This window comes from Mastomys coucha, unplaced genomic scaffold (assembly GCF_008632895.1).
Source record: "Mastomys coucha isolate ucsf_1 unplaced genomic scaffold, UCSF_Mcou_1 pScaffold21, whole genome shotgun sequence".
Lineage (NCBI taxonomy): Eukaryota > Metazoa > Chordata > Mammalia > Rodentia > Muridae > Mastomys > Mastomys coucha.
The window spans coordinates 2,211,784-2,233,639 of record NW_022196904.1 but is presented as its reverse complement, the minus strand read 5'-3'; the positions used below and the strand labels follow the sequence as shown (position 1 = coordinate 2,233,639).

The 21,856-nt window shown below is 47.8% G+C and overlaps 3 protein-coding genes and 1 pseudogene across 4 annotated transcripts in view; 1 reads left to right on the top strand and 3 right to left on the bottom strand.

The window, feature by feature from the left end:
- Positions 1–496, bottom strand: part of Ccdc106 (coiled-coil domain containing 106) — a 4,824-nt gene extending 4,328 nt beyond the window's left edge. The window contains exon 1 of the mRNA XM_031385238.1: positions 426–496. Within this exon, the coding sequence (XP_031241098.1) occupies positions 426–481 (56 nt within the window). The 5' untranslated portion in view covers positions 482–496. The remainder of the gene's footprint in view (positions 1–425) is intronic.
- A 1,209-nt stretch (positions 497–1,705) lies between these two features.
- LOC116101588 lies at positions 1,706–2,325 on the bottom strand (annotated as a pseudogene).
- A 699-nt stretch (positions 2,326–3,024) lies between these two features.
- Positions 3,025–5,220, bottom strand: LOC116101587 (zinc finger protein 580). Of its 2 annotated transcripts, none has more exons than XM_031385240.1 (2): positions 5,032–5,220; positions 3,025–3,963 (listed from the first exon to the last, which is right to left on the bottom strand). In XM_031385240.1, the coding sequence occupies exon 2, from the start codon at positions 3,949–3,951 to the stop codon at positions 3,433–3,435; it is 519 nt and encodes a 172-aa protein (XP_031241100.1). In that variant the 5' UTR covers positions 3,952–3,963; positions 5,032–5,220; the 3' UTR covers positions 3,025–3,432. The 2 variants fall into 2 exon arrangements, with proteins under 2 accessions (XP_031241100.1, XP_031241099.1); XM_031385239.1 differs by lacking the exon at positions 5,032–5,220 and adding an exon at positions 4,522–5,022.
- Positions 5,221–18,001: 12,781 nt separating this feature from the next.
- On the top strand, positions 18,002–21,591 carry Znf784 (zinc finger protein 784). The gene is made up of 2 exons (XM_031385215.1): positions 18,002–18,134; positions 19,847–21,591. The coding sequence occupies exons 1-2, from the start codon at positions 18,057–18,059 to the stop codon at positions 20,741–20,743; spliced, it is 975 nt and encodes a 324-aa protein (XP_031241075.1). The 5' UTR covers positions 18,002–18,056; the 3' UTR covers positions 20,744–21,591.
- The last annotated feature ends 265 nt before the right edge of the window (positions 21,592–21,856 follow it).

The following is a 21,856-nucleotide window of genomic DNA, read 5'->3' as shown; positions in this document are numbered from 1 at the left end:
CCCCCCCGCCCTTCCCAAAGCCCAGGCAGGGATCCTCATGAAATTCTCATCCTGCACAGCTGATGCGGTTCCGGGGGTCCTCCGGGTGAGTGGCTATGTGACCAGTGGGCTGAGAAAAGTCAGAAGGTATGAGGCAGTAAGGAAAATCGAAATGAAACTTAGTACCCCGTTAATGATCCCTAAGGAGCTGGCTAATACATGCACATCTTTAGCCCTAGCCGCCTCAGACAAGCATAACCTCCACCCACCCACCTCCATCCACGAAAAGGATTAAAGGAATAAGAGGACCAGGATGTGAGAATGGGTTGTGTGGTGGTTACTTCTCCGCAAAGTGTGGGTCAGAAATAGCCCCCACTGGAGCCGCCTGTGGAACAGCTACACTCCAATCCCTGCCCCTCATTCCTCCATGGCCTCAGTTTACTCACCTGTTAAGTGGGAAGTTACTCTTAAAAGTCTTTGAGAGGATGCAGTGGTGTGACATACCAAAGGCTCAGCCAGGAGCCGGACCACTCTTGGAGCTTGGTATTATTTGAAGTCAATCAGTGTAGATGCACAGCCTTTAAGACACTCCCCCTCTCCCTTCTGCCCCAAAAGAAGTCGCGTAAAGAGGCTATCTGCATGTGGCACAAAACAGTGAGAGAAAGGGAACAGCGAAGGCGTGTTTATTAGACCTACAGCAAGGTTCCACATGCCTCTCCCTCTTTGAAGTTCTGAAGCTCTAAGGGAGGCATGGCTAAAACCAGCCTTGCAGAGGAAGACTGAATGTGTCAACCAAGACTAAGCAGCTCACTCTCGCACTTCACTTTTGCAAATAAACTACAGCCTGGGTCAGCAAGTCCAGGGGGAGCCACCTGCCCTAGATCAGTGTTTCAAACCACAGAGAATTGTATATAGCCAGGTGAACTCTAGATTTAAAATAGGTATCAGGTTGCCCTGTACACACTAAAGGTAATTACTGTTAAAATTGTTTCACATATGTTTGCTGTGCTTATGGTCTAAGATGATATTTTTTTAAGTATATTAATGTGGATTGTAGTTTAAGTGGGGGAGGGGTAGCATTCAGTACCTCATTTCCAAAGGTGCTGGGAATGTGGCGCAGTCTGTAGGGTGCCTAGCATGCGCAAAGCCCAGAATTTCAGCACTCAGGAAGTGGAGGTAAGTAAGTCCAGTGTCACCCTGAACTACATTACAGCCTTGTCTAAATAAATAAATAGGTGGCAGGTTTGGGGAAACTGAAGTAGGCCTAACTCCCAGAGGAGAAAGGCAGACCTTCCCATTACCCAGTCAAAGTCTTTGTTCCAGATAGTATAAACTAAAATGTCTCCCAAAAATGTAATGATTGAGAATGGGGGTGTAGTGCTCATTGAGTGTTCAAGCTAGGGCCTTACCTCCAGTGTCAAAATAGAGACCTCTGACTGCCCACTAAAACTTCCCAGGCAAGAGCTTTCCCAAACAGCATCGTCCTCTATTCTTCCTATCAGGAATCCATAATAATAAATACCCCAACTGTCCAAGGTGCAGGGCTGTTCTCTATGAGGGCTCATTCCCATATACCTCCAAAGCACTATGATGTGCTGGCAGCTCAGAGACTCTTAAGGCAAGGCTGGGTTTGTATCAAGGACTCTGAAAGCCAGGCTGCAACCTTGGGCCAGTGTCTGAGAAATTCAGGAGGAGACCCATGATCCCTGAGGTCCCCAGAAGCAGTTCATGGATGCTTCCACCGAATGTGCTTCTGGAATGTCTTCCGCTTGGTAAAGCAGCACGGGCAGAGTGGGCACTGGAACAGGTATGCCCTGAGTGCACACAGCTGTTCTGGGCCAACTCGCCCGAATCCCGAAAGGAGTGACGGCAGAGCAAACATCTGTGAGCTGACCATCACCTGCCCTATGAATGGAGCAGTGGCTAGCCCGCTTGAATGCCGTCGCGCAGGTGTGACACTTGAAGGGCTTTACCTCCAAGTTGATGACGCTGTAGGCAAGACATGTACTCAGAGATCCTAATGCACACCGGACAGTTGTAGCACTTTTTGTGAACCGAAGTCCCATCAGCCCTGTCCTCCCTGACTCCTCATCCCACCAGCACTATGTAGGGGACACCCTGGGTGTCTATGAGAAGATTTTGGTTGTGTCCTGAAAAGGACGAAGTCTGGGGAAATCCTATGGAGGAAGAAAGTCCAGGTTCTGTGGACCCACCTGTCCAACAGAGAGGGGTCTCCATGGCCTCAAAAGAGAGAAGCACCCAGATCTGAGGGCAGGAAGGTAGCAGCATCAGCATCCGTAAAAGTAAATGAGGTCTAATGGATGGGAAAGAGGAACACGGACTCTGTTTAGGGTATGTGTTTTGCCCAAGGTCCTCTGTGTTACCCCATAAGGCCCCCCGGGGTCCCTCTACTGTCTTCTGGGTTCTACTACCCACCGTATCACCCAGTTGTTTTCCCACTATACGCAATCAAGACCTCAGTCAGTCCCCTTCCCCCCATGTGCCCTCTTCAGGTCACCTAGCAGCCATCCTGCAGGACATCTCCTAGCCCTCAGAACTGTCCAGCACTCAGGTTAGTAATGGGTCCATCTGCTATGTCTAGATTCTCCCGTTACACGCCCCACCCGAAGTTCTTTCTAAATTTGGAGATTAACCAGGCTAGTTCTCCAAAAGCTGCCTATTGGGACACCCCCTCCCCTCCGCCGCCGCTAGGTTCTCCATCCCTCCTACCCCGCCTGGTATCCAGTGCAGCAGCCTCTCGGATCCAGGCGGCCCCGGACAGCTCTGGGTTGTGCCCACAGCTGTAGGCGGCAGAGGGACCGGGGACCCTTGGTTTCCCCAGTACCTAGCAGTACCGGGCTTGGGAAACAGGAATCTAGGGAGAGATGAGGGTTCAAGAGAGAACGGAGAGGGCGGGCTGCCTGAGCATCAGAAAACAGCTCCAATTGGAAACGCACTATGAGCACAAGGTTCCTATGTGCTAGTGGTCCAGAGTCAATCTCCCTCTCCCAACACTCAACCCACATGCAAGTAAGAACCCGAGAATGAAGTGCGGAATGTTTATTGGGCAAAGAATGAGGGATCGTGGGCATTAGAAGGAAGTACACAAGTGATCCAGACCGTGCCAGTGCTTTTGTCATGTCTTCCACGAAGACCTTACTACTTGGCAAGAGTAGAAGACCAAGACTCAGGAGAGGTCGTAGCATTTGCAAAGGCTTACACAGCACAGCCGGACTGAAGCCCAGTTCCAACTGACACCCAGGCCCAGAGGAGCAACAACTTTGGTCTACATCACACAGCTAGACGGGAGAAAAGACGAAATGATGTTTCTCTTTGGGAATGGGTGGGGAAACTGAGGCCTAGGGTAAGGCAGTAACCTCAGCAGAACTGGGGTATGTGTGGGAGTGACGCTGTGTGGGACAGACGTGGTGATCGGAGAGGGCAGGGCGGAGCTCAGTGCAGGCGCACGTGCTGCGCCAGCTCCGCGGCGTCCTGGAAGCGGCGTGGACAGAGCGGGCAGGTGTGAGGTGGACCAGCGCGCGCACGGTGGGTGGCGCGGTGCCGCGACAGGTGGCTGGAGCGCTTGAAAGCTTTGCCACAAGCACCACAAGTAAAGGGCTTGAGGTCCGAGTGCGACACACGGTGGCTCTGCAGCCGCAGAGGGCTGGCAAAGACACGGGCGCACTCTGGGCAGCTATAGCCCTTGCGAGGACCTGGCTCTCCCGGGGTCGCCTCGCGCTGCGGCGGGCCCCGAGGTTCCTCCTCCAGCTGCACTGTGTACGTGTAGGGGACCCCGTTGGCGTCGATGAGCAGATGGCGGCCCAGCCGCGGTGGCCGCGGCCCCGCCACCGAGGAAGAAGTGGAGGAGGGGCCTTCCGCCTTGGGAAAAGGGGGAGTCTTGGGGGGCGGTGGGTCCATGACCTCCGGAGAGGAGGACCGAGGGTGGGGTGGCCGCGGCGGCAGCAGCAGCATCTGGAGCGGCAGCTGGGAGCGGCGGAGGGAAGAGAAGTTAAGATCCTCTCTTCCTTTCAGGAAAAAAAAAAAATCCTAAAAAGGAAGATGTTCCCATTCTCTGCCAGACTGTGCTACTGACCTACCTCCCTAGAAAGTAAAAAGTGATTCCAGTCCCCATCTCCGGGACTCCTACACCAGGGCTTAGCACCCCGCTCCACCCAACTCAGGTTAGACCCTCAGACATCCTTCGGATTCCCTCCGCTCACCTCCACCCACCGAAATCAATCCCCAAGTCCATTTCTTTCCTTTTCAGTTTAGGTCCTTTCTAATCTCACATTCCAGGCACTAGTGGCCTCCGAGATTTCTCTCCCATCTACCCATTCCTCTTTCTCAGAGTTCTAATCAAGCTCTGCTTTCGTCCTTTCTCTCAGGTCCCTCAATACCCTCAAAGCCTCCCCAATCTCCACAGTTGTCGTCGCCTCAAGTTTCCTCCCTAGATACTTATCCAGAGTCCCACTAACCCAATTCTCCACTTTCCATTCAAGGCTCTTTTATGTCATCCCCACACTCTGCACTAAAAGGTCTCACCATTCTCTTTCCACGCGAGGAAAGCCATCGTCTGCACTTCAATCTCAACTGCCTGCCTCCAATATGCGCCCCCATCTTGTTACATTTCATTCACCACCGTCTCCACCCACAAAGTATCCTGACATCTTCATTTCTCTCTCCGTCGCCGCCACCGCCTCGGAGCATCTTCCAACTCGCAGTCATAGACCTTCTGGTTTCTCGTTCCCACACAGCTACCACATAACCTTGGTCCCTCCTCTCTAGATGCAGCTGGCATCTCTGGTCCTCTTCACCTCCCTGGTTATAGGATGCATGGCCCCTCGTCTGGGGACCTCTAGCAGCCCTGGTCCCCTACTGTCCCGTTATTTTCCTACTCCCCTGGTTTCCATAAGGAGCTCCGGCCTCCCGACGCCCCTCTCTCGGGCTCTGGGTGTCGCTTTCGTCGCCTCACCGCTCCGACCCACACCCAGAGACCTGCCGGCCTCGCGCCCTGCCCAAGCCAGGCTCCTCCCTCCATCCCGGCCCCCGTACCCGGTGCAGCAGCCTCTCGGGTCCGGGGGAGAACGGGGCCGAGGTCCCGGACGGACCCGGGCTCGCCCTGACGAGCGCCGCGGTAGGAGCGAGCTTCCGGGCAGCTCCGGGCCGGCAGCGCCGGGGACGCGGGTCGGGGGGCGCAGGGGCGCGAGGGGCGACGGCGTCCTTGGGAAAGAGCACCGTTCAGAAACGCCCGCTCCACACACGAAGGTTCCGAGGCTGGAGTCAGCCGCTCTAAAGGGAGCGCGCAAGGGGTGGGGGTGGCGCTTGGCCAACAAGAAGGACCTGCAAAGGAGCAGCTCCCGGCTGCGTGCCAGCCACACAAGGAGCCATTCCGTGGCTTTGAGTGGCCAGTAAACTGAAGCTAGATCCTGTGAAGTCTAGCAAGCGACCCACAAAGGATTGGAATGTACAGCTTGTTGTCTTTCCACCCTACCTCCCCTTTCCGCTCAGGCAAAACCACTCAAGGCAGCGGGTTAGAGAAGGGGTGTTTCTGTGGGATGAGCAAACGGAGAGACTGAGGTCCAGCAGCAAGATCTCTGTTCTGATTTGGCATGGTCACAATCCTCATGTCTCATAAATGGGGAAATCAATGCCCAAAAGAAGACGTTGCCTGATTAGGTAAGGTATATGTGCTCCACTGAACATATGGGGAAACAGGCTGGAGACGACCAGATGTTGATACAGAAAGGAAAATGTACTATTTCCCGCAGAGTATATGGGGAATCTGAAAACTGGAGCGTGCTTGCTAGGTATAAAAATGGGGACAGGGCTTACCTAACATGCACTCTTGGTTCGACCCCCAGCACTGCATGATTCTCACTGTAATAGGTTGAAACAGAAAAATCAGAAGTTCAAAGTTATCCTCTGCAATATAGCGAGTTGGAGGCCAGCCTGAGCTACATGAAATCGCATCTTAAAACAGGTGGAGAGCGGCTGTAATTCTTGCCAGTGATATGGCAGGGGAAAGTAAAGCCCAGAAGAGACCAGGCATTCCTAGACACAGGCACCGGAAGGTTTAGACTTCCTATAGAATACATGGGAACGCTGAGGCTCAAAGAAAGCCAGCCATTGTCATATACGCAGGCAAGGAAGCTGGTTCTCCGGAATGGAAAAGAGTGATGGTGAGGTCATCAGCACCCGCTGCCCAGGGTATCTGGCACACTGGGGTCTTCGAGGGGGGTCTGAGCATCCAGTGTTCATGCAGTAACACCGCAGGTGCAGCCTGGGCCAGAGAAGACACTTTGTATTTGTGGGCTGGTGAGATGGCTCAGCAGGTAAGATCACCGACTGCTCTTCCAAATGGTCCTGAGTTCAAATCCCAGCAACCACATGGTGGTTCACAACCACCTATAATGAGATCTGATGCCCTCTTCTGGCGCGTCTGAAGACAGCTACAGTGAACTTATTTATAACAGTAAACCTTTGGGCCGGAGCGGGATTGACCTGAGCAAGCAGAGGTTTAAAAAAAAAAAAAAAGTCAATTCCCAACAACAATATGAAGGCTCACAACTACAGCCACAGCCACTCATATACATAAAATAAATAAACTCTGGTATGAGAAGCAATTACAGGAGGTTGGGAACCATCTAAGGGTAAGTCCTAGATCCACATACAGGGAGGGGGCAACAGCTGGAAATAGCCGAGGGAGAGGAGCATTTGTCTTAGTCAGGGTTTTTATTCCTGCACAAAACATCATGACCAAGAAACAAGTTGGGGAAAGGGATTATTCAGCTTACACTTCCACACTGCTGTTCATCACCAAAGGAAGTCAGGACTGAAACTCAAGCAGGACTGGAACTCAAGCTAGTCAGGAAGCAGGAGTTGATGCAAGCCAGGCCTCCATCTTCTACACTGTTCTCAACATGATCTTCCAAGCTCCTACACAACATCACAACATCCCACAGAGCTCTTCACACCAAATGGATCTTCTAGCCCAAAGTTCCAAAGTCCTTCAACAGTCCTCCCCCAAACATGGTCAGGTTGTCACAGGAATACCCCCACTATGCTGGTACCAATTTGTCTGGCACCCAGCACAAGGACCCCCACCCACCCAAAGAGTGGATTACCCCTTGAAGAATTCTCCAACATCTTTCCATCGGTGGCAAATGCTACAATTTCTATGAGGAGTGACAGACACTAGGTACATGAAGCTATTGCGTGCTAGTGCTTCTGAGGCCCTGAAGTATGGAACTTAGCCATCCCTTAATTTAGACTTGCCCCATGAGACTGCTATATAAACTTTGTTTTTATTTCTTGAGACATGTTCTCAAGAAGCCCAGCCGGAGTATGAGTAAGATAACCTTGAATTCTCTCTCTCTCTCTTTATGTATGTAAGTGTTTTGGTGGCACGTAGGCATATACACCACATGTGTACTAGGTGCCCTTAGAGGTCAGAAGACAGCGATCGGATTCCCTAGAGCTGGAGTTAGAATGTTTGTGAGCCACCATGTGGGTGCTATGACTCAAACCCAGGTCCTCTCCAATCCCAGATGACCATATGGTGGAAGGAAAGAACCAACTCCGGAAGTTGCCTTCTGACTGCCGCAGGCATGCACATGGTCACACACAAATGAATATCAAAAACTAAGCCAAGAAGAGGGCAGAGACACAATACAAAATATCAGTTAGTGAATGAGTGAATTTGATCACTCAATCCAAAAGTCAGATATTAAATTCCTTCTTTCTCCTGTACCAAGCATAATGTAGTCTACAAACATTTATGTAGGCAAAAACACCAATATACATAAAATAAATTTAAAAAATAAAGCTACTGCTGAGTGGTCTACCATTTGCCTTAGCATCCCTAAAGCTCTGGATTTGATTCCCCACAATCCCCACACAGCACAGAGGAGACACCCTGCCACCTACCTGGGACATGATCATGATAAAGTCTGCCAGACATCAGTCTAACCCCTCTAATGTCCTCATCCCCCTCCAACCACCACCTCTCTCTCTCAAAGTCAGACATATCATGTCCTGATATGTTTCTCTGGTTGTTTTCCAGTGGAGGTAGTGGATTTAGTTGGGGTGGGGTTTGTTTGGTTAGTTGGTTTTGTCTTTTAGATGTTGTATAGCTTTGTCTGTCCTTGAACTAACAATGTGGCTGGCCTCAAACTCAGATCCATCTGTGTCTGCCTCCCCAAGTACTGAGATTAAAGGCATGTGCCACCACCACCCAGTCATATAAAATATGGGTATGGATGGGGATATGTGATAATTGCATTGAGTTTGTGAATTACTTCTGGTAATTCAGCCATTTCCACAGTATTAATTCTGCCAGTACCAGAACATAGCATGTCTGTCTGCCCATCATCTAATCAATATCTTAAAAGGTTTCATTGTAGAGGTCTTTAATTAGACCTCTTAGTTAGATACTCAGTCTGAGGTATTTTTCCTTTTTTTTTTTTTAAGATTTGTTTATTTTATATATTTGAGTACACTGTTGCTGTTGCTGTCTTCAGACACACCAGAAGAGGGCATCGGATCCCATCACAGATGGCTGTGAGACATTGTGTGGTTGCTGGGAATTGAACTCAGGACCTCTGGAAGAACAACCAATGCTCTTAACTGCTGAGCCATCTCTCCAGCCCTTTTCCTTTCTAAAAAATTAATTATTAAAAACTTTAGCCGGGCGGTGGTGGTGCACGCCTTTAATCCCAGTGCTTGGGAGGCAGAGGCAGGTGGATCTCTGAGTTCGAGGCCAGCCTGTTATACAGAGTGAGTTCCAGGACAGCCAGGGCTACACAGAGAAACCCTGTCTCGAAAAAAAAATTTTTAATGCATTCATGCTCTATCAGAATGCATTCCAGAAGAGGGCATCAGATCACCCATGTGGTTGCTGGGAACTAAACTTAGGACCTCTGGAAAAGCAGCCAGCACTCTTAACCACTGAGCCATCTCAGCAACCCAGATACTTTCCTTTTTTAAGCTATTGTGAGTAGACTATTTTTCCTAATTTCTTACTACATAGTGTCTTTTGAGTGGGAAAATCATGTTGAGACAATTTGTCTTCTTTGCTCTTTGTATCACTTTTCTTGACATATTGTTTTAGGAAGGACTTGAGCAGAGCAGTACATTGAGTACATGTGGAGAGAGGAAGCAACTTTGTCTGATTTCAGAGTTTAGAGAAAATAGTTGGCAGGAGAGATGGCTCAATGGTTAAGCACACTGACTGTTCTTCCTAAAGGTCCTGAGTTCAATTCCCAGCAACCACATGGTGGCTCACAGCCATCTGTAAAGGAATCTGATGCCCTCTTCTGGTATATCTAGAAACAGCTACAGTGGACTCATATAAATAAAATAAATTTTTTTTTTTTTTTTGAGAGAGAGAGAGAGAGAGAGAGAGAGAGAGAGAGAGAGAGAGAGAGAGAGAGAGAATAGTCTCATTTGATCCCCTTTTGCTATAATGTTACCTGTTGGGGTACATTCCATCAGTTCCTAACCTTTACAGGATTTTTACCATATGGTTTGTTTGCAAGTCAGGATGTTTCTGTGTAGCCCTGGCTGTCCTGGAACTCACTGTGTAGACCAGTCTGGCCTTGAACTCAGAGATCCACCTACCTCTGCCTCCTGAGTGCTGGGATTAAAGACGTACACCACCACAGCGCCATGCCAATGGCAACATATTCGGTCTTCCCTGAAACACTAGAACATGCCACTATGCCAGTTGTCTGGAGCCTCTGAACCGTGTAACATGTAAGGAACCAGGGAGTCTGTGCTGGGAAGTTTGGAGGGATTTTTGTTGGTTTTGTTTGTTTGTTTGTTTTCGTTTTGTTGCTGTTACTGGCTTTGGCTTTTCAAGGCGGGGTTTCTCTGTGTAGCCCTGGCTGTGCTGGAACTCCCTCTTTAGATCAGGCTGGCCTCAAGCTCAAGAGATCAACCTTCTGCCTCCCAAATGCTGGGATTAAAGGCATGCACCACCACTACCACCACCACTACCCCAGCAAGACACTTTCTTAAAAGAACATGTGTAGCCTGAGATTTTTCAAAACCTATTTTAATAAGGGTTCTTAAAAGCTTTAACCTCCCTTCTAGCCCACCACCCATCAGAGGTAGTGGGAAAGAAAGGTTATTAGGACATGGAGGAAATGGACCTGTTTAGATATAGTTCTTTAGGGCAATTCCAGTCTTCGTTGTCAGGATATCAGCAGTTCTGTTTACTAGAAAACCACCAAATACGAATCAGCAGCTGCAGTCCAGTCTACTCAGCAGACACCACACACGAATTAGCAATGGCAGTTCGATCCAGAAGAAACCTCGAAGCTCTGTTATGACGGTTCATATATGTTCAGCTCTATTAGAAGGTGTGACCCCATTGAAGGAGGTGTGTCACTGTGGGTGTGGGCTTTAAGACCCTCATCCTAGCTGCCTGGAAGCCAGTCTTCTCCTAGCTGTCTTTGGAACAAGATATAGAATTCTCAGCTCCTCCCGCACCATGCCTGCCTGGATGCTGCCATGTTCCTGCGTTGATGATAGTGAACTAAACCTCTGAACTTATAAACCAGCCCCAATTAAATGTTGTTCTTTACAAGAGTTGCCTTGGTTATGCTGTCTGTTCACAGCATTACAACCCTAACTAAGACATCCGCCAATCAGTCTGAGTCTGTAGAATCGGCACGAAGCCACTGGAATCTCACGAGAAGTTCCTTGGTGAGTTAATCTCTATGAAGTGATGACAAGGGAAGACTTGCAACATGATTTGTTGCCAACCAGTAACCAGAGCATTATCAGTGAAGACTAGTGAGGCGAAACAATGCCTGAGCCTTGTCTTACCATCTGCAATCATATTTATATTCTTTATATTCTTTATATTATATTTCTATCTATTATATTCTATCATATTTATATTCTTTCATCACACAACCTTTCACCTGTGTCTGCTTCCGCAGAACACTCTTTTACATGTCTGCTTTAGCAAAACATCCTTTCACCTGTCTGCACCAGCAAAACATAATTTTGACATAACTGAGTTTCCAAAGAAACCAGAAATTTCCACTTCAAACATGCCTGTTGGCTGTGGTGGTGGTGAGTTCCTTTAATCCTACTGGGTTAGAGGTGTGTGCCACCACCCCAGCTTCTTTTTGTTTGTTTGTTCTGCTGTTTGTTTTGGGGGTTTTGTTTATTTGCTTGCTTGCTTGTCAACTTGACACAACCTAGAGAGAATACTTTGGGAAAGGGGACCACAAGAAAAAAAAAGAAGGGAAAAAAAACCCTCCAGTAGATGGGGGGTTCAGCACACTGTGAGTGGTGTCACTCCAGAGCAAAAGGTCCTGGGGTGGATAAGAAAACAAATTGTAGAAGTAATGGGGGGGGGTGTCAAGCCAGGAAGCAGCCCTCCTCTGTGGCCTCTGCTTCAGTTCCTGCCTTGAGTTCTGCCCTGACTCCCCTCCATGATAAACTGTGAGATGAAATAAACCTTTTCCTCCCTATGTTGCTTTCAGCCAGGGTCTTTATCACTGAAATAGAAAACAAACTAGGACAAACCCAAACTGATTGTTATCACAGAGCTTCTCCATACACTGTCACAAGAAACTCTCTCCTAGGCCTTATGGGGGCGACAAAGTTCAAAGTATTAAAATGTTCCCTCCATTTTAACAGATGGTGAAATTCAAATATAAAGACCTAAGTACAAGACTGGTGAGGTGGCCCAGTAGACAAACAGTCGTGCTGCCAAGCTCAACAACCTTCATTTGACTCCCCAACTTGAGTTTGACCCCTGAGATGCCCATGATGGAAAAAGAGAACTGGCTCCTGCAAGTTGTCCTCTGACCTCCAGGCACAACATGACATGCCTGAACACACAAATGCATGCACATACACACACACACACACACACACACACACACAGAGCAAAAATAAATGTTTTGGGGTTGTTTTATTTGTTTTGTTTTGAGACGTAGCCCTGGCTGTCCTGGAACTGGCTTTATAGACCAGGCTGGCCTCGAACTCAAAGAGATGCACCTGCCTCTGCCTCCTGGGTGCTAGATTTAAAGGCATGTGCCACAAAGCCCTGTGTTGAAATTAATGTAATTTTTAAAAATGTTTTAGTTTAGAAATGAGACAGCTTCCTCAACAAACAGGTACTTGCATGTAAAGAAGGCTACAGAGATGACTCTCTAGCCCTCAAGGAGTTAATCCATGGCTGGAGATCCACATGTTAGCTGGGTGACAAGATGAAACTAAGTGGGACCTTCCATTACTCATACAGAGCACTACACATTCACAAAGAAGCTATCTTCTCACTTCAAAACATATAGAACTACTCCTGTGCAGCCGTGGGCTCAAACCTGCAATCCTCTGCACCATTCTCCTCAGTAGCTAGGCTCAAAGATGCTACTTAACATAGCTACTGATTTTTTCTTTTTTTACATTTGTTTGTTTTTTGGAGTCATGGCTTCTCCATGTAGCCCTGGCTATCCTGGAACTCATTCTGTAGACCAGGCTAATCTTAATTTCAGAGATACACCTGCCTCTTCCCCCGCAAGTGCTAAGATCAAAGGTGTATGTCACCATGATGACTGTTTTCTTTTTGTTTCTTTGGGGTTTTTGTTTGTTTGTTTGTTGTTTTAGACACAGGATCTCACTATGCAGCACTGACTGGCTTGGAACTCAGGGAGATTATGCCTTTATGGTTGCTTCTCCCTCCCCAAAGTGATGGGATTAAAGCCATGCACCACCATGCTCTGTTTTTCTTTTGAATTCAGTATGCGCTGCTGTTGCTGTGTGCATGGAGCCTGTGGCAATTGTAGAGAGCATGGGATTCTGCTCCCTGGATTGGAATTGCAGATGATTGTCAGCCACCCGGTATGGGTGCTGGGAACTGAGCTTGAATCCTCTGCAGCAACAGGAAACACTCTTAATCACTGCATCATCTCTCCATCCCCATAGCTACTTTTTTTTTTAAAGGTTTTGTTTTTGTCTTTTTCTTTTTTTTTCTAGATTTATTTATTATTATAATTAAGTACACTGTAGCTGCCTTCAGACGCACCAGAAGAGGGTGTCAGATCTCATTACGGGTGGTTGTGAGCCACCATGTAGTTGCTGGGATTTGAACTCATGACCTTCGGAAGAGCAGTCAGTGCTCTTACCCACTGAGCCATCTCACCAGCCCCCCCATAGCTACTTTTAAAAATGTTTTTAAATTACATTTATGGGGAAAGGGGAGTGCATGCCCTGGCACTTGTGTGGAGGTCAGAAGACAACTTGGGAGTCAGTCCTCGCCTTCTACCATGTAGGTTCCGGGAATCATACACAAGTCATTAAGCACAGCAGCAACAACCAACTTACCAACTAAGCTGTCTCTCTGGCTCTAGAATAACTACTTCTAATAGTGGCTATATGGATTCAGCTTGACCTCACTTTGCCATCTTGATAACCACCACAACCACTGCAAAGCAAACCTTGGTTTCTCCTGCAGCCCCTCAGGGAACCGCAGACATGTCCTTAGAGTACTGTGTAGAGTTTCAGAACTGTTTCAATGTTGGGGATGCAGCTGTTGCCCCTTTGCTGTTAGCTGAAGATCACAAGCACATTCTAAGTTAGATGAGATCACAGTCCCCCAGCCTTTCATTCTCATGCAGGTTTTAGCACTTGCTCTGGCTGCCACCTAGGATCATACTTCAATAAATTCGGATCATGAAACCTTGACTCTTATCTTCCTCTTTTCTGCAATCATTCTGCATCATAGCTCTTGCACCTGGCTCTCACACACTGGAACCTGACTGTCATTACCCTGTCTTAGAAATCTAGTGTGTATTTTCACACTTGGGACATCTCACTTCATTCTAACATTGTGTCATGTGCCCCAACTCCAAGTCAGTCACAACTGTGTTGTACAGACAAATACAGAGAAGACAGACAAATAGGTAACTACAATGCAAAATGGAGAATCACATCACTAGGGAAGTAGAAGCAGGTGATCTCTGAGTTCCAAGCCAGCCTGGTCTACACAGTGAATTCCTGACCATCCAGGACTACACAGGGAGATACCCTATAAGTGGGCCTGGGAGATGGCTCAACAGGGAACGGTGCTTACCAGCAATCCTGATGCCCTGAGTTTGAACCCTGGGACCGACATGGTGCAAAGAGAGAGCTGACACTTGACCACCACACACACCACCCTTGACACAAGTGCACTTACACAAGTACACACAAAGCAAATGAGTAAAAACACTATCACATGCTGACAGTAGACTTTAATGTTTGATGTGTATGAATGTTTTCCTTTCATTTATACCACTTGCATGTCTGGTGCTTAAAAAGCCTAGAACTCCTGGAACTGGAGTTAAAAGATGGTTGTGAGCCACCATGTAAGTGCTGGGAATCAGAACCAGGCCCTCTGGAAAAGCAGCCAGTGCTCTTAATTGCTAAGCCATCTCTCCAGCCCCCAAGGCATTCATTTTATACAAAAATCTGTTCGGTTTGATTTTTGTATTTTGAGAAAGGGTCTCATAGTCCAGGCTATGGACTTGAACCTTGAGCTCACTGTATAGCTGTTATGGAGTTCAAGACCTCCCAGGAAAAAAAGACCACAGACTCAATCTAGATTATAATTAGTTAAATTTCTGGTAGCTGGTAGCAGGACAGCTATCTCTGAGCCAGATGAGAGACTGCCACTCAAAGAGGATGAGGGAAGGAAGGATTTTTAAAGACAAAAACCACAAGGAGACGTTGAATATCTGCACAAGTAAGCCATGAGCTGCTTTGCTCTGTCAAGAGTAGGTAGTCAAGGCACATCAAAATAGTCTTTAAATGTCTGCCTAAGCAGGTTTACAGAAGCCAAGAAGCAGTCAAACAAAGCAGGTGGTCATGATTGTACATTTCTGGACTGACTGAGTCAGGGTTACTAGGAACTTACCTTTCAGGGACTGGAACCAGGGACAAAGGGCTAGTGGGTACCAAGATGGATGCCTAGCATAAAGTGGAGTATTATTTGTTTCATTTTTTGTTAGGTTTGGTGTTTTGAGACAGGTTTTCTCATGTTGTGGTGACCCCCAAACATATTTATTTTTGTTGCTAATTCATAACTAATTTTTCAATGTTATGAGCCATAATATAATTATCTGTGTTTTCCAATAGTCTTAGGTGACCCCGTGAAAGGATTGGTCAACCTCCACAGACCACTCCTCTCTCCAACATGAGGAACTGTATTATTAAAGGGTCCCAGCATTAGGAAGGTTGAGAACCACTGGCTCAGAGGTTAAGAGCACTAGTTGTTTTCTGTAGAAATAGTACATCAGGTTGGGAGTGCAGCTGTATGGTACAGTACTTGCCTAGTATGTGCAAGGCCCTAGGTTCTGTCTCTAGACCCCACGCTCACCCCCACCCCCACAGAGAGAGACAGAGACAGAGAAACAGAGACAGAGAACGAATGAGCTAGAATAAACAACTGATAAGTAAATGTAAGCCAAAAAAAAAAAATAGTATTAGCTGGGCAGTGGTGGAGCATGCCTTTAATCCCAGCACTTGGGAAGCAGAGGCAGGCGGTTTTCTGAGTTGGAGGCCAGCCTGGTCTACAGAGTGAGTACCAGGACAGCCGGGGCTATACAGAGAAACCCTGTCTCAAAAAACAAAAAGCAAAAAAACCCAAAACAACAAAAACCCAACCAAACAAAAAAAGCTGTGCACCACCCCATACACTCACAGTGCAACTTTTTAAAGGGCTTTATTTTTCTCTTGTTTATTGCATGGGTCTTTTGCCTGCATGTATGTCTGTGTACTGTGTGCATGCAGTGCCTACCAAGGCCAGAAAAGGGTATTAGTCCCCCTGGAATTGAAATTAGCACCATATGAGTCCTAGGAATTGAACCCAGGTCCTCTGGAATTGAAGCTTGTCTCAAAAAAAAAAAAAAAAAAAAGTATTTTACCACTACCTTCAATAGGCATAATCTCACTATATAGTCCTAGTTGTCTTAAAACTTGCTATGTAGATCAGGCTGGCCTCACACTCACAGAGATCTGCCTGCTTCTGACTGCTGAGTGCTAGGATTAAATACCTGCACTACTTTTTAATGTTATTTTTAATTATTCTCTTTTATTTTAGATGTCTGGGAGTTTTGCCTGCATGAATGCCTGTATGTATGTCAGATTTTAAAAATTGTCTACAGGTTCCCTGACACCAATGATTTTTTTTGTTTTTTTTTTTTTTTTTTTTTTTTGGTTTGTTTGTTTTTCAAGACAGGGTTTCTCTGTATAGCCCTGGCTGTCCTGGAACTCACTCTGTAGACCAGGCTGGGCTCGAACTCAGAAATCCACCTGCCTCTGCCTCCCAAGCACTGGGATTAAAGGCGTGCGCCACCACTGCCTGGCTTGATTTATTAAAAACAAACAAATAATACTAAGGGGGCTTGGGAGATGACCCAACCATTTAAGACCACTTGTTTGTCATTCAGAGGATCTGGGCTCAGTTCCCAGCATCCACATGGTAGCTCATAGGACCTATAACTTCAGTTCCAGGGCATCTGACAACGTCTTCTTTTTTAATTCCCAACCTGATGTACTATTTGACAGAAAACAGCTAGAACCCTGAGCCAGTGGTTCACAACCTTCCTAGCTAAAGGAAGTCACATGGTCACATGTAACTTCAAGCAGAAATGCTATCATACACCCCCCTCCAGAGAAAGGAAATCTTAGCCATGATGATAAATGTCTCCTTCTCTATCCAAATAAACAGAGAGTTTCAAAGCATTCCCATGTCTCTTTTCTGGCTGTTTCCACACACTTCTAAAGGTCCGTACAGAAGAGAGAGGAATGGAGATGGGCACGGTGGCAGGGGGGTGGTGGAGAGCGTGCCTGTAATCACAGGACCAGAAAGATCAAGAGTTCAAGGCCAGGGCTGGGGAGATAACTTAGAAGTTAAGGCATTTGTTGCTTTTGCAGAGGACCTGGGTTTGGTTCCAGCACCCACATGACAGCTAACAACCTTCTATAACTTCACCATCTCAGATGTCCATGAGCACTGCAAACATGTGATGTACAGACATATATGCCAGCAGAGCACCCGTGCAAAGGAGGGGGAGGGGGAGAGGAGGAGGAGGAGGGAGAGGGGGAGGAGGAGGAGGAGATCTTTAAAAATCAAAATAGAGTTCAAAGCCAGCATAGACTACATAAGTTTGAGGCCAGCTCTCACTGTATGGGGCCTTGTCAGAGGGTAGGAAACAAGGAGTGAGTGGAAAGAGGAGGAGAGAAGGAGGAGTTGGCCACAAAAGTGTCCTGATTTATCCTGTCACAAAGCCAAGCCCTGGAGTGAGTTGAACTCTCAAAAGAGCCCTGTCCTTAGTGCTGCCGAAAACCCTCTTTGAGCTCTTTTCCCCCAAACATCACAGCAACTCGCGGGGGTTTGCTTCCGTCTGGAATCTCACCTGAGCTGCCGCTCAAGAGTTTCATTCTTTTTATTATTATTATTCTTTTATTAGATATTTTCTTTATTTACAATTCAAATGTTATCCCCTTTCCCAGTTTCCCCAAACTCTACTTCCGAAATGAGTCTCATTCTTGACACAGGCTTAGAAAATCTTCCATTCATAAACTGAGCCGCTACCTTTTGCACCAGGAATGGAAAGTAACCTCAGAAACGTTAGAATCTTCCATGCCTTGAAGTTCATGTAAGCAAACTTCGGGCTCAGCTGGAGTTAGTTTTAAAAAGGGATTTGGAAGGCCAATCATAAAGGCTCAGAAGCAAGCAGATTTCTGTCAGTTCGAGGCCATCTTGGTCTACGAAGAGAGTTCTAGGCCAGACAGGAATACATCCCTAAATAATTAAAAAGTGGGGAGACATCGGAATTCGTCGCTAGGCTCTGGCCGACCTCCCAGCTGCAAGTTCAGTCTGTCTACGTGGAGGATTGACAGTTATAGAAGACTTTTTGCGGGATTCCGCTTATCCCACCCCGCCGTGGCCCCGCCCATCTACCCGTTCTGGTCCTGCCCCTCGTCGACCTGCCCCGCGCTTGCGCAGCGCCGCCGGCCCGGCCCCGCCCCTCGCGGAGCAATCTTTGCCCTCGGGGACCGGGCTTAGGTACAAGATGGCCGCCGCGCGCCCGGACCCCCGGATTCCGAGCTCACCGACCCGGGAGTCGCCATCCCCGGAGCCGCCGGACCTGGTGCGGGCGACGAAGGGGTCTGGGCAGGGGGTTCACAGCAAAGACGATAGCAGGGCAAGGGGCGGGACCAAGGCGGGGCCTAGGACAATTGGGCGGGGGGGTATGGTAACACTCTGGGGCGGGGTTTAGGGAGGAGCCTATGGGGAATGAGGGGCGAGGCCAGGTTGAGGCGGGTCCTGAATTCAGACAGGTTGTGTCTTGGGGCTTGGTTGGGTCCTGGGGGAGGACAAGGGAGTTTATTTGCATAAACAAGTGTAGAGTCTTAAGAGGGGCGGGGCATCAGGGAAATTGTAGGGCTAGTGGATGGTTGGAAAGGTGACCCCAAAGAGAGCTATAATCCGGTCACCATGTTAGGATGGCATGTGATGATGATACAAGGACTGCCTGCCTTACAAATGCCCAACGGAGGAGAAATGGGTGCATCGGATGACTTTAAAACTTCTAACTAGTAACTGGAAAGTAACTCAGAATAGTGGTTCATTCAACAAACATTTAAAGCTCCAAGGGATCAAAACGGACAACGATTGCGTTCTCTTGCAGCTTGCAGTCTTATGAGGAGAAAAAGTGACGATAAAGAGAATTTATTGTAATATGTTCTATAAGAAATAAAAAGTACACTCAAGAGTGGGGGTGGAGCGAGCTAAATTTAAATGGCAGAAGTCAGCTGGGTGCCAGCTTATAGTTTACACTGTATCAGTGAGATAAGCAGGATCCAGATCATGTTGGATATTATAGGAAGGACACGAGGTTTTAAATGCAATTGGAGGGCTTGGAAGTGGTGAAATGTCATGACCTCATTTACATTTTCCAAGGTCCATTTAGGGTGCTCTAAAAGAGGTGGATGATGAGGGCCAGAAGCAGGAATAGGGATTCCCTTTGAGTGGTGTTTTTCTTTCTGAGGCTTTTAACTAATACATAGGAGAGGCACCTCCAAGTCTGTGGTATTTTGGGGGCAAGAAGGGGGAATGCCAGAATGGATCCAGCAAGAATTCTGTATCATGGATAACAGGGTTAAGAAACCAAGGGATGAGGCTGGAGAGATGGCTCAGCATTTCAGAGCACTGGCTGCACTTTTAGAAGTTCAGTTCCCAGCATCTACATGGAGGCTCACAGTCACCTGTAACTCCATTTCTAGAGGATCTGATCCTCACACCTGGCCTCCATGGACAATAACACACACAGTGAACATATATGCAGGCTCTCCCACATAACATAAGTATAAAATGAAACACTTGGGCTTGATGGCAGGCACATGCCTTTAATCCCAGCACTTGGGAGGCAGAAGCAGGCAGACCTTTATGAGTTCTAGGCCAAACTAGTCTACACAGCAAGTACCAAACCAGCCAGGGCTACATAGTGAAACCTTGTCTCTAAGTAAGTAAATAATAAATCATATAAAAAACAAAGCAAAAACAAAAAGACAGGATACAGTACACTTCAGAGGAGCAAATATTTTATTTAAATTTTTATTTTTCATTTATTATGTAAGGAAAGGGTGTGCATGTGTGCTATAGCACAAAAATTTGGAGGTCAGAGAGCATCTCTAGAAAGTCATTTCTGTCTTTTCACCCTGTGGGTCCCAAGGATCGTACTCAGGTCGTTAGATTTGTAAGTGTCTTTACCCACTGAGACATCTTCACAGCCCAGGCAAGTGTTTTAATAAGCTCTCCAAACAGGGTCCACAGCCTCCTGTTTTTTCTTCTGCTCTCCAGGTCCTGGTGCCTGATGATGGCCGCCCTGCCACACCCCCAGGTGACCTCATCGAGATCCAGGTGGTAAAAGTCACAGACACCACATTGGTCCCTGAGCCCCCAGAACCAGGATCTTTTCATTGTGCCCTGTGTCCTGCTGCCTTCCGTCTAGTCTCAGAGCTGCTGTTTCATGAGCATGGCCACCTGGCAAGCGTGGAGGGGCTTGGGCAGGGCGGGGATTCTAGCCGTTGTCACGTGTGTGGCCACAGCTGTCCAGGTCCTGCTAGCCTGCGTGCCCACTACAGCTTGCACACAGGAGAACGGCCTTACCGCTGTTCCCTCTGCCCACGGGCTTTTAAGGCCTTGGCACCTCTGCTCCGGCACCAGCACCGACACGGGGTAGAGCCAGGCACCTCTGGAAGGTTTCTACCCACAGCAACAATGGGACAGCCGAACTCAAGGGTGGCCCAGGAGAGGTCAGAGGTGGTGATGACTGCAGCAGCTTCTGGTGCTGTGGTAGGCAAGCCTTTCGCCTGCAGGTTCTGTGCCAAGCCCTTCCGACGTTCCTCAGACATGCGAGACCACGAGCGGGTACACACAGGGGAGCGGCCCTACCACTGTGGCATCTGTGGCAAAGGCTTCACTCAGTCCTCTGTGCTGAGTGGTCATGCCCGCATTCACACAGGCGAGCGCCCCTTCCGATGCATGCTCTGCAACCGCACTTTCAATAACTCCTCCAACTTCCGAAAACACCAGCGTACCCACTTCCATGGGCCAGGGCCTGGAGTGGGAGAGTCTAGAGGCCAACTGAGATCATCTTCGGTGTCCCAAGAATCAGGAAGTAAATGTGGGACAGAAAACACTATGGAAGAAGGGTGTAGAGAAACTGTGAACGGCAATGTGGAGGTTGACCAGTAGGCTGGAAGTAGGAAGCATATCATAGGAGAGGTGGGTGGGCAAATAGAGGCAGAAGCCAAGGAAAAATAATGAGCAGTTGGAGTCAGATGAAAAAGGGAACCTGGTTCTGGTCTCCCAGAAGCCCATGAGAGACTCAGGAAAGAGGTACTTGTGGGTCTGTGGGTGCCCAGGTATATCTGAGAATACATAGACAGCTGGGCATAGCAAAGGCCTGTAATCCCAGCACACTAGAGGCAGGAAGATCATGAGGTCCAGACCAGACCAGGCTGGAAAGCAAGACCTTATGTACCACCGCCTCTGGTCCAATGAAATCTTTTGCCTACCTCAACTGGATTGCACTGATCCTGGGATGTCTACCCTCCAGTGCAGAAGATGCCCACCAGGCCACCTCTAAAGGAATGCTGGGATGCCTTACCCTTTAAACCAGAGAGTACCTAAACCACATCTCTCGGATGTGAACCTGCTCATAAAGATTCACTCTAAGCTCTGCTAACTTCTCCATCCTACCCCATAGTGGTCTCTCTTTAACTCACTAAAGTTTTTTGGAAGCAACTGAGAGCACACACTACAAGTAGGCAATCACTTGGTATCCCTTTAAGCCTTAGGCTCAGAAGCTGTCTACTAAGAAGTTTCAGATCTCTCTATTCAACACTCTAAGGTAGACAGCTTCCTGCTTAGTCCTGGGCAATTCTGAGGCAGGGTTAGCTGATGACAACCTTGGTGGGCCAGTACAGGGTGTAAAAGTAAGAAATGACACTGTGGTAAGGGGCTAAAAGGACTTGGGAGTTGGAGTATCGGATAAGAGTGGGACTTCCAGTCTGTTCCTATTAAAAGACTTTCTGAAAGGCTTCTCTGTCAGTCTTGTATTCCAATTCTCTGGGTAGTTATCCATTATCTGGAATGGTGAGTGACCAGGCTTGGGCTCTTTGGAGATGGCTATTTGGTTGTGTTGTAAGAAGTTTTGTGCAGTGAAGTGATCTTAGAAGTTGGTGTACTTACTCAGACGAGTCCCTAATTTTCTCATGGAGAAGATGTGTTGCTAGTTCAGTAGTCCTTGTTCATCCAGCATCCCCAAGAGACAATCCTCGGAGGATGCATAATAAAAACTCACCA

Coding starts and splice junctions, on each gene's coding strand:
- LOC116101587 (XM_031385239.1), bottom strand. CDS start 4,611: ATGAAATGTAACAAGATGGGGGCGCATATTGGAGGCAGGCAGTTGAGA. Junction 3,964..4,521: donor CCTCGCGTGGAAAGAGAATG/GTGAGACCTTTT, acceptor CGCCGCTCCCAG/CTGCCGCTCCAGATGCTGCT.
- Znf784 (XM_031385215.1), top strand. CDS start 18,057: ATGGCCGCCGCGCGCCCGGACCCCCGGATTCCGAGCTCACCGACCCGG. Junction 18,135..19,846: donor CCCCGGAGCCGCCGGACCTG/GTGCGGGCGACG, acceptor TCTGCTCTCCAG/GTCCTGGTGCCTGATGATGG.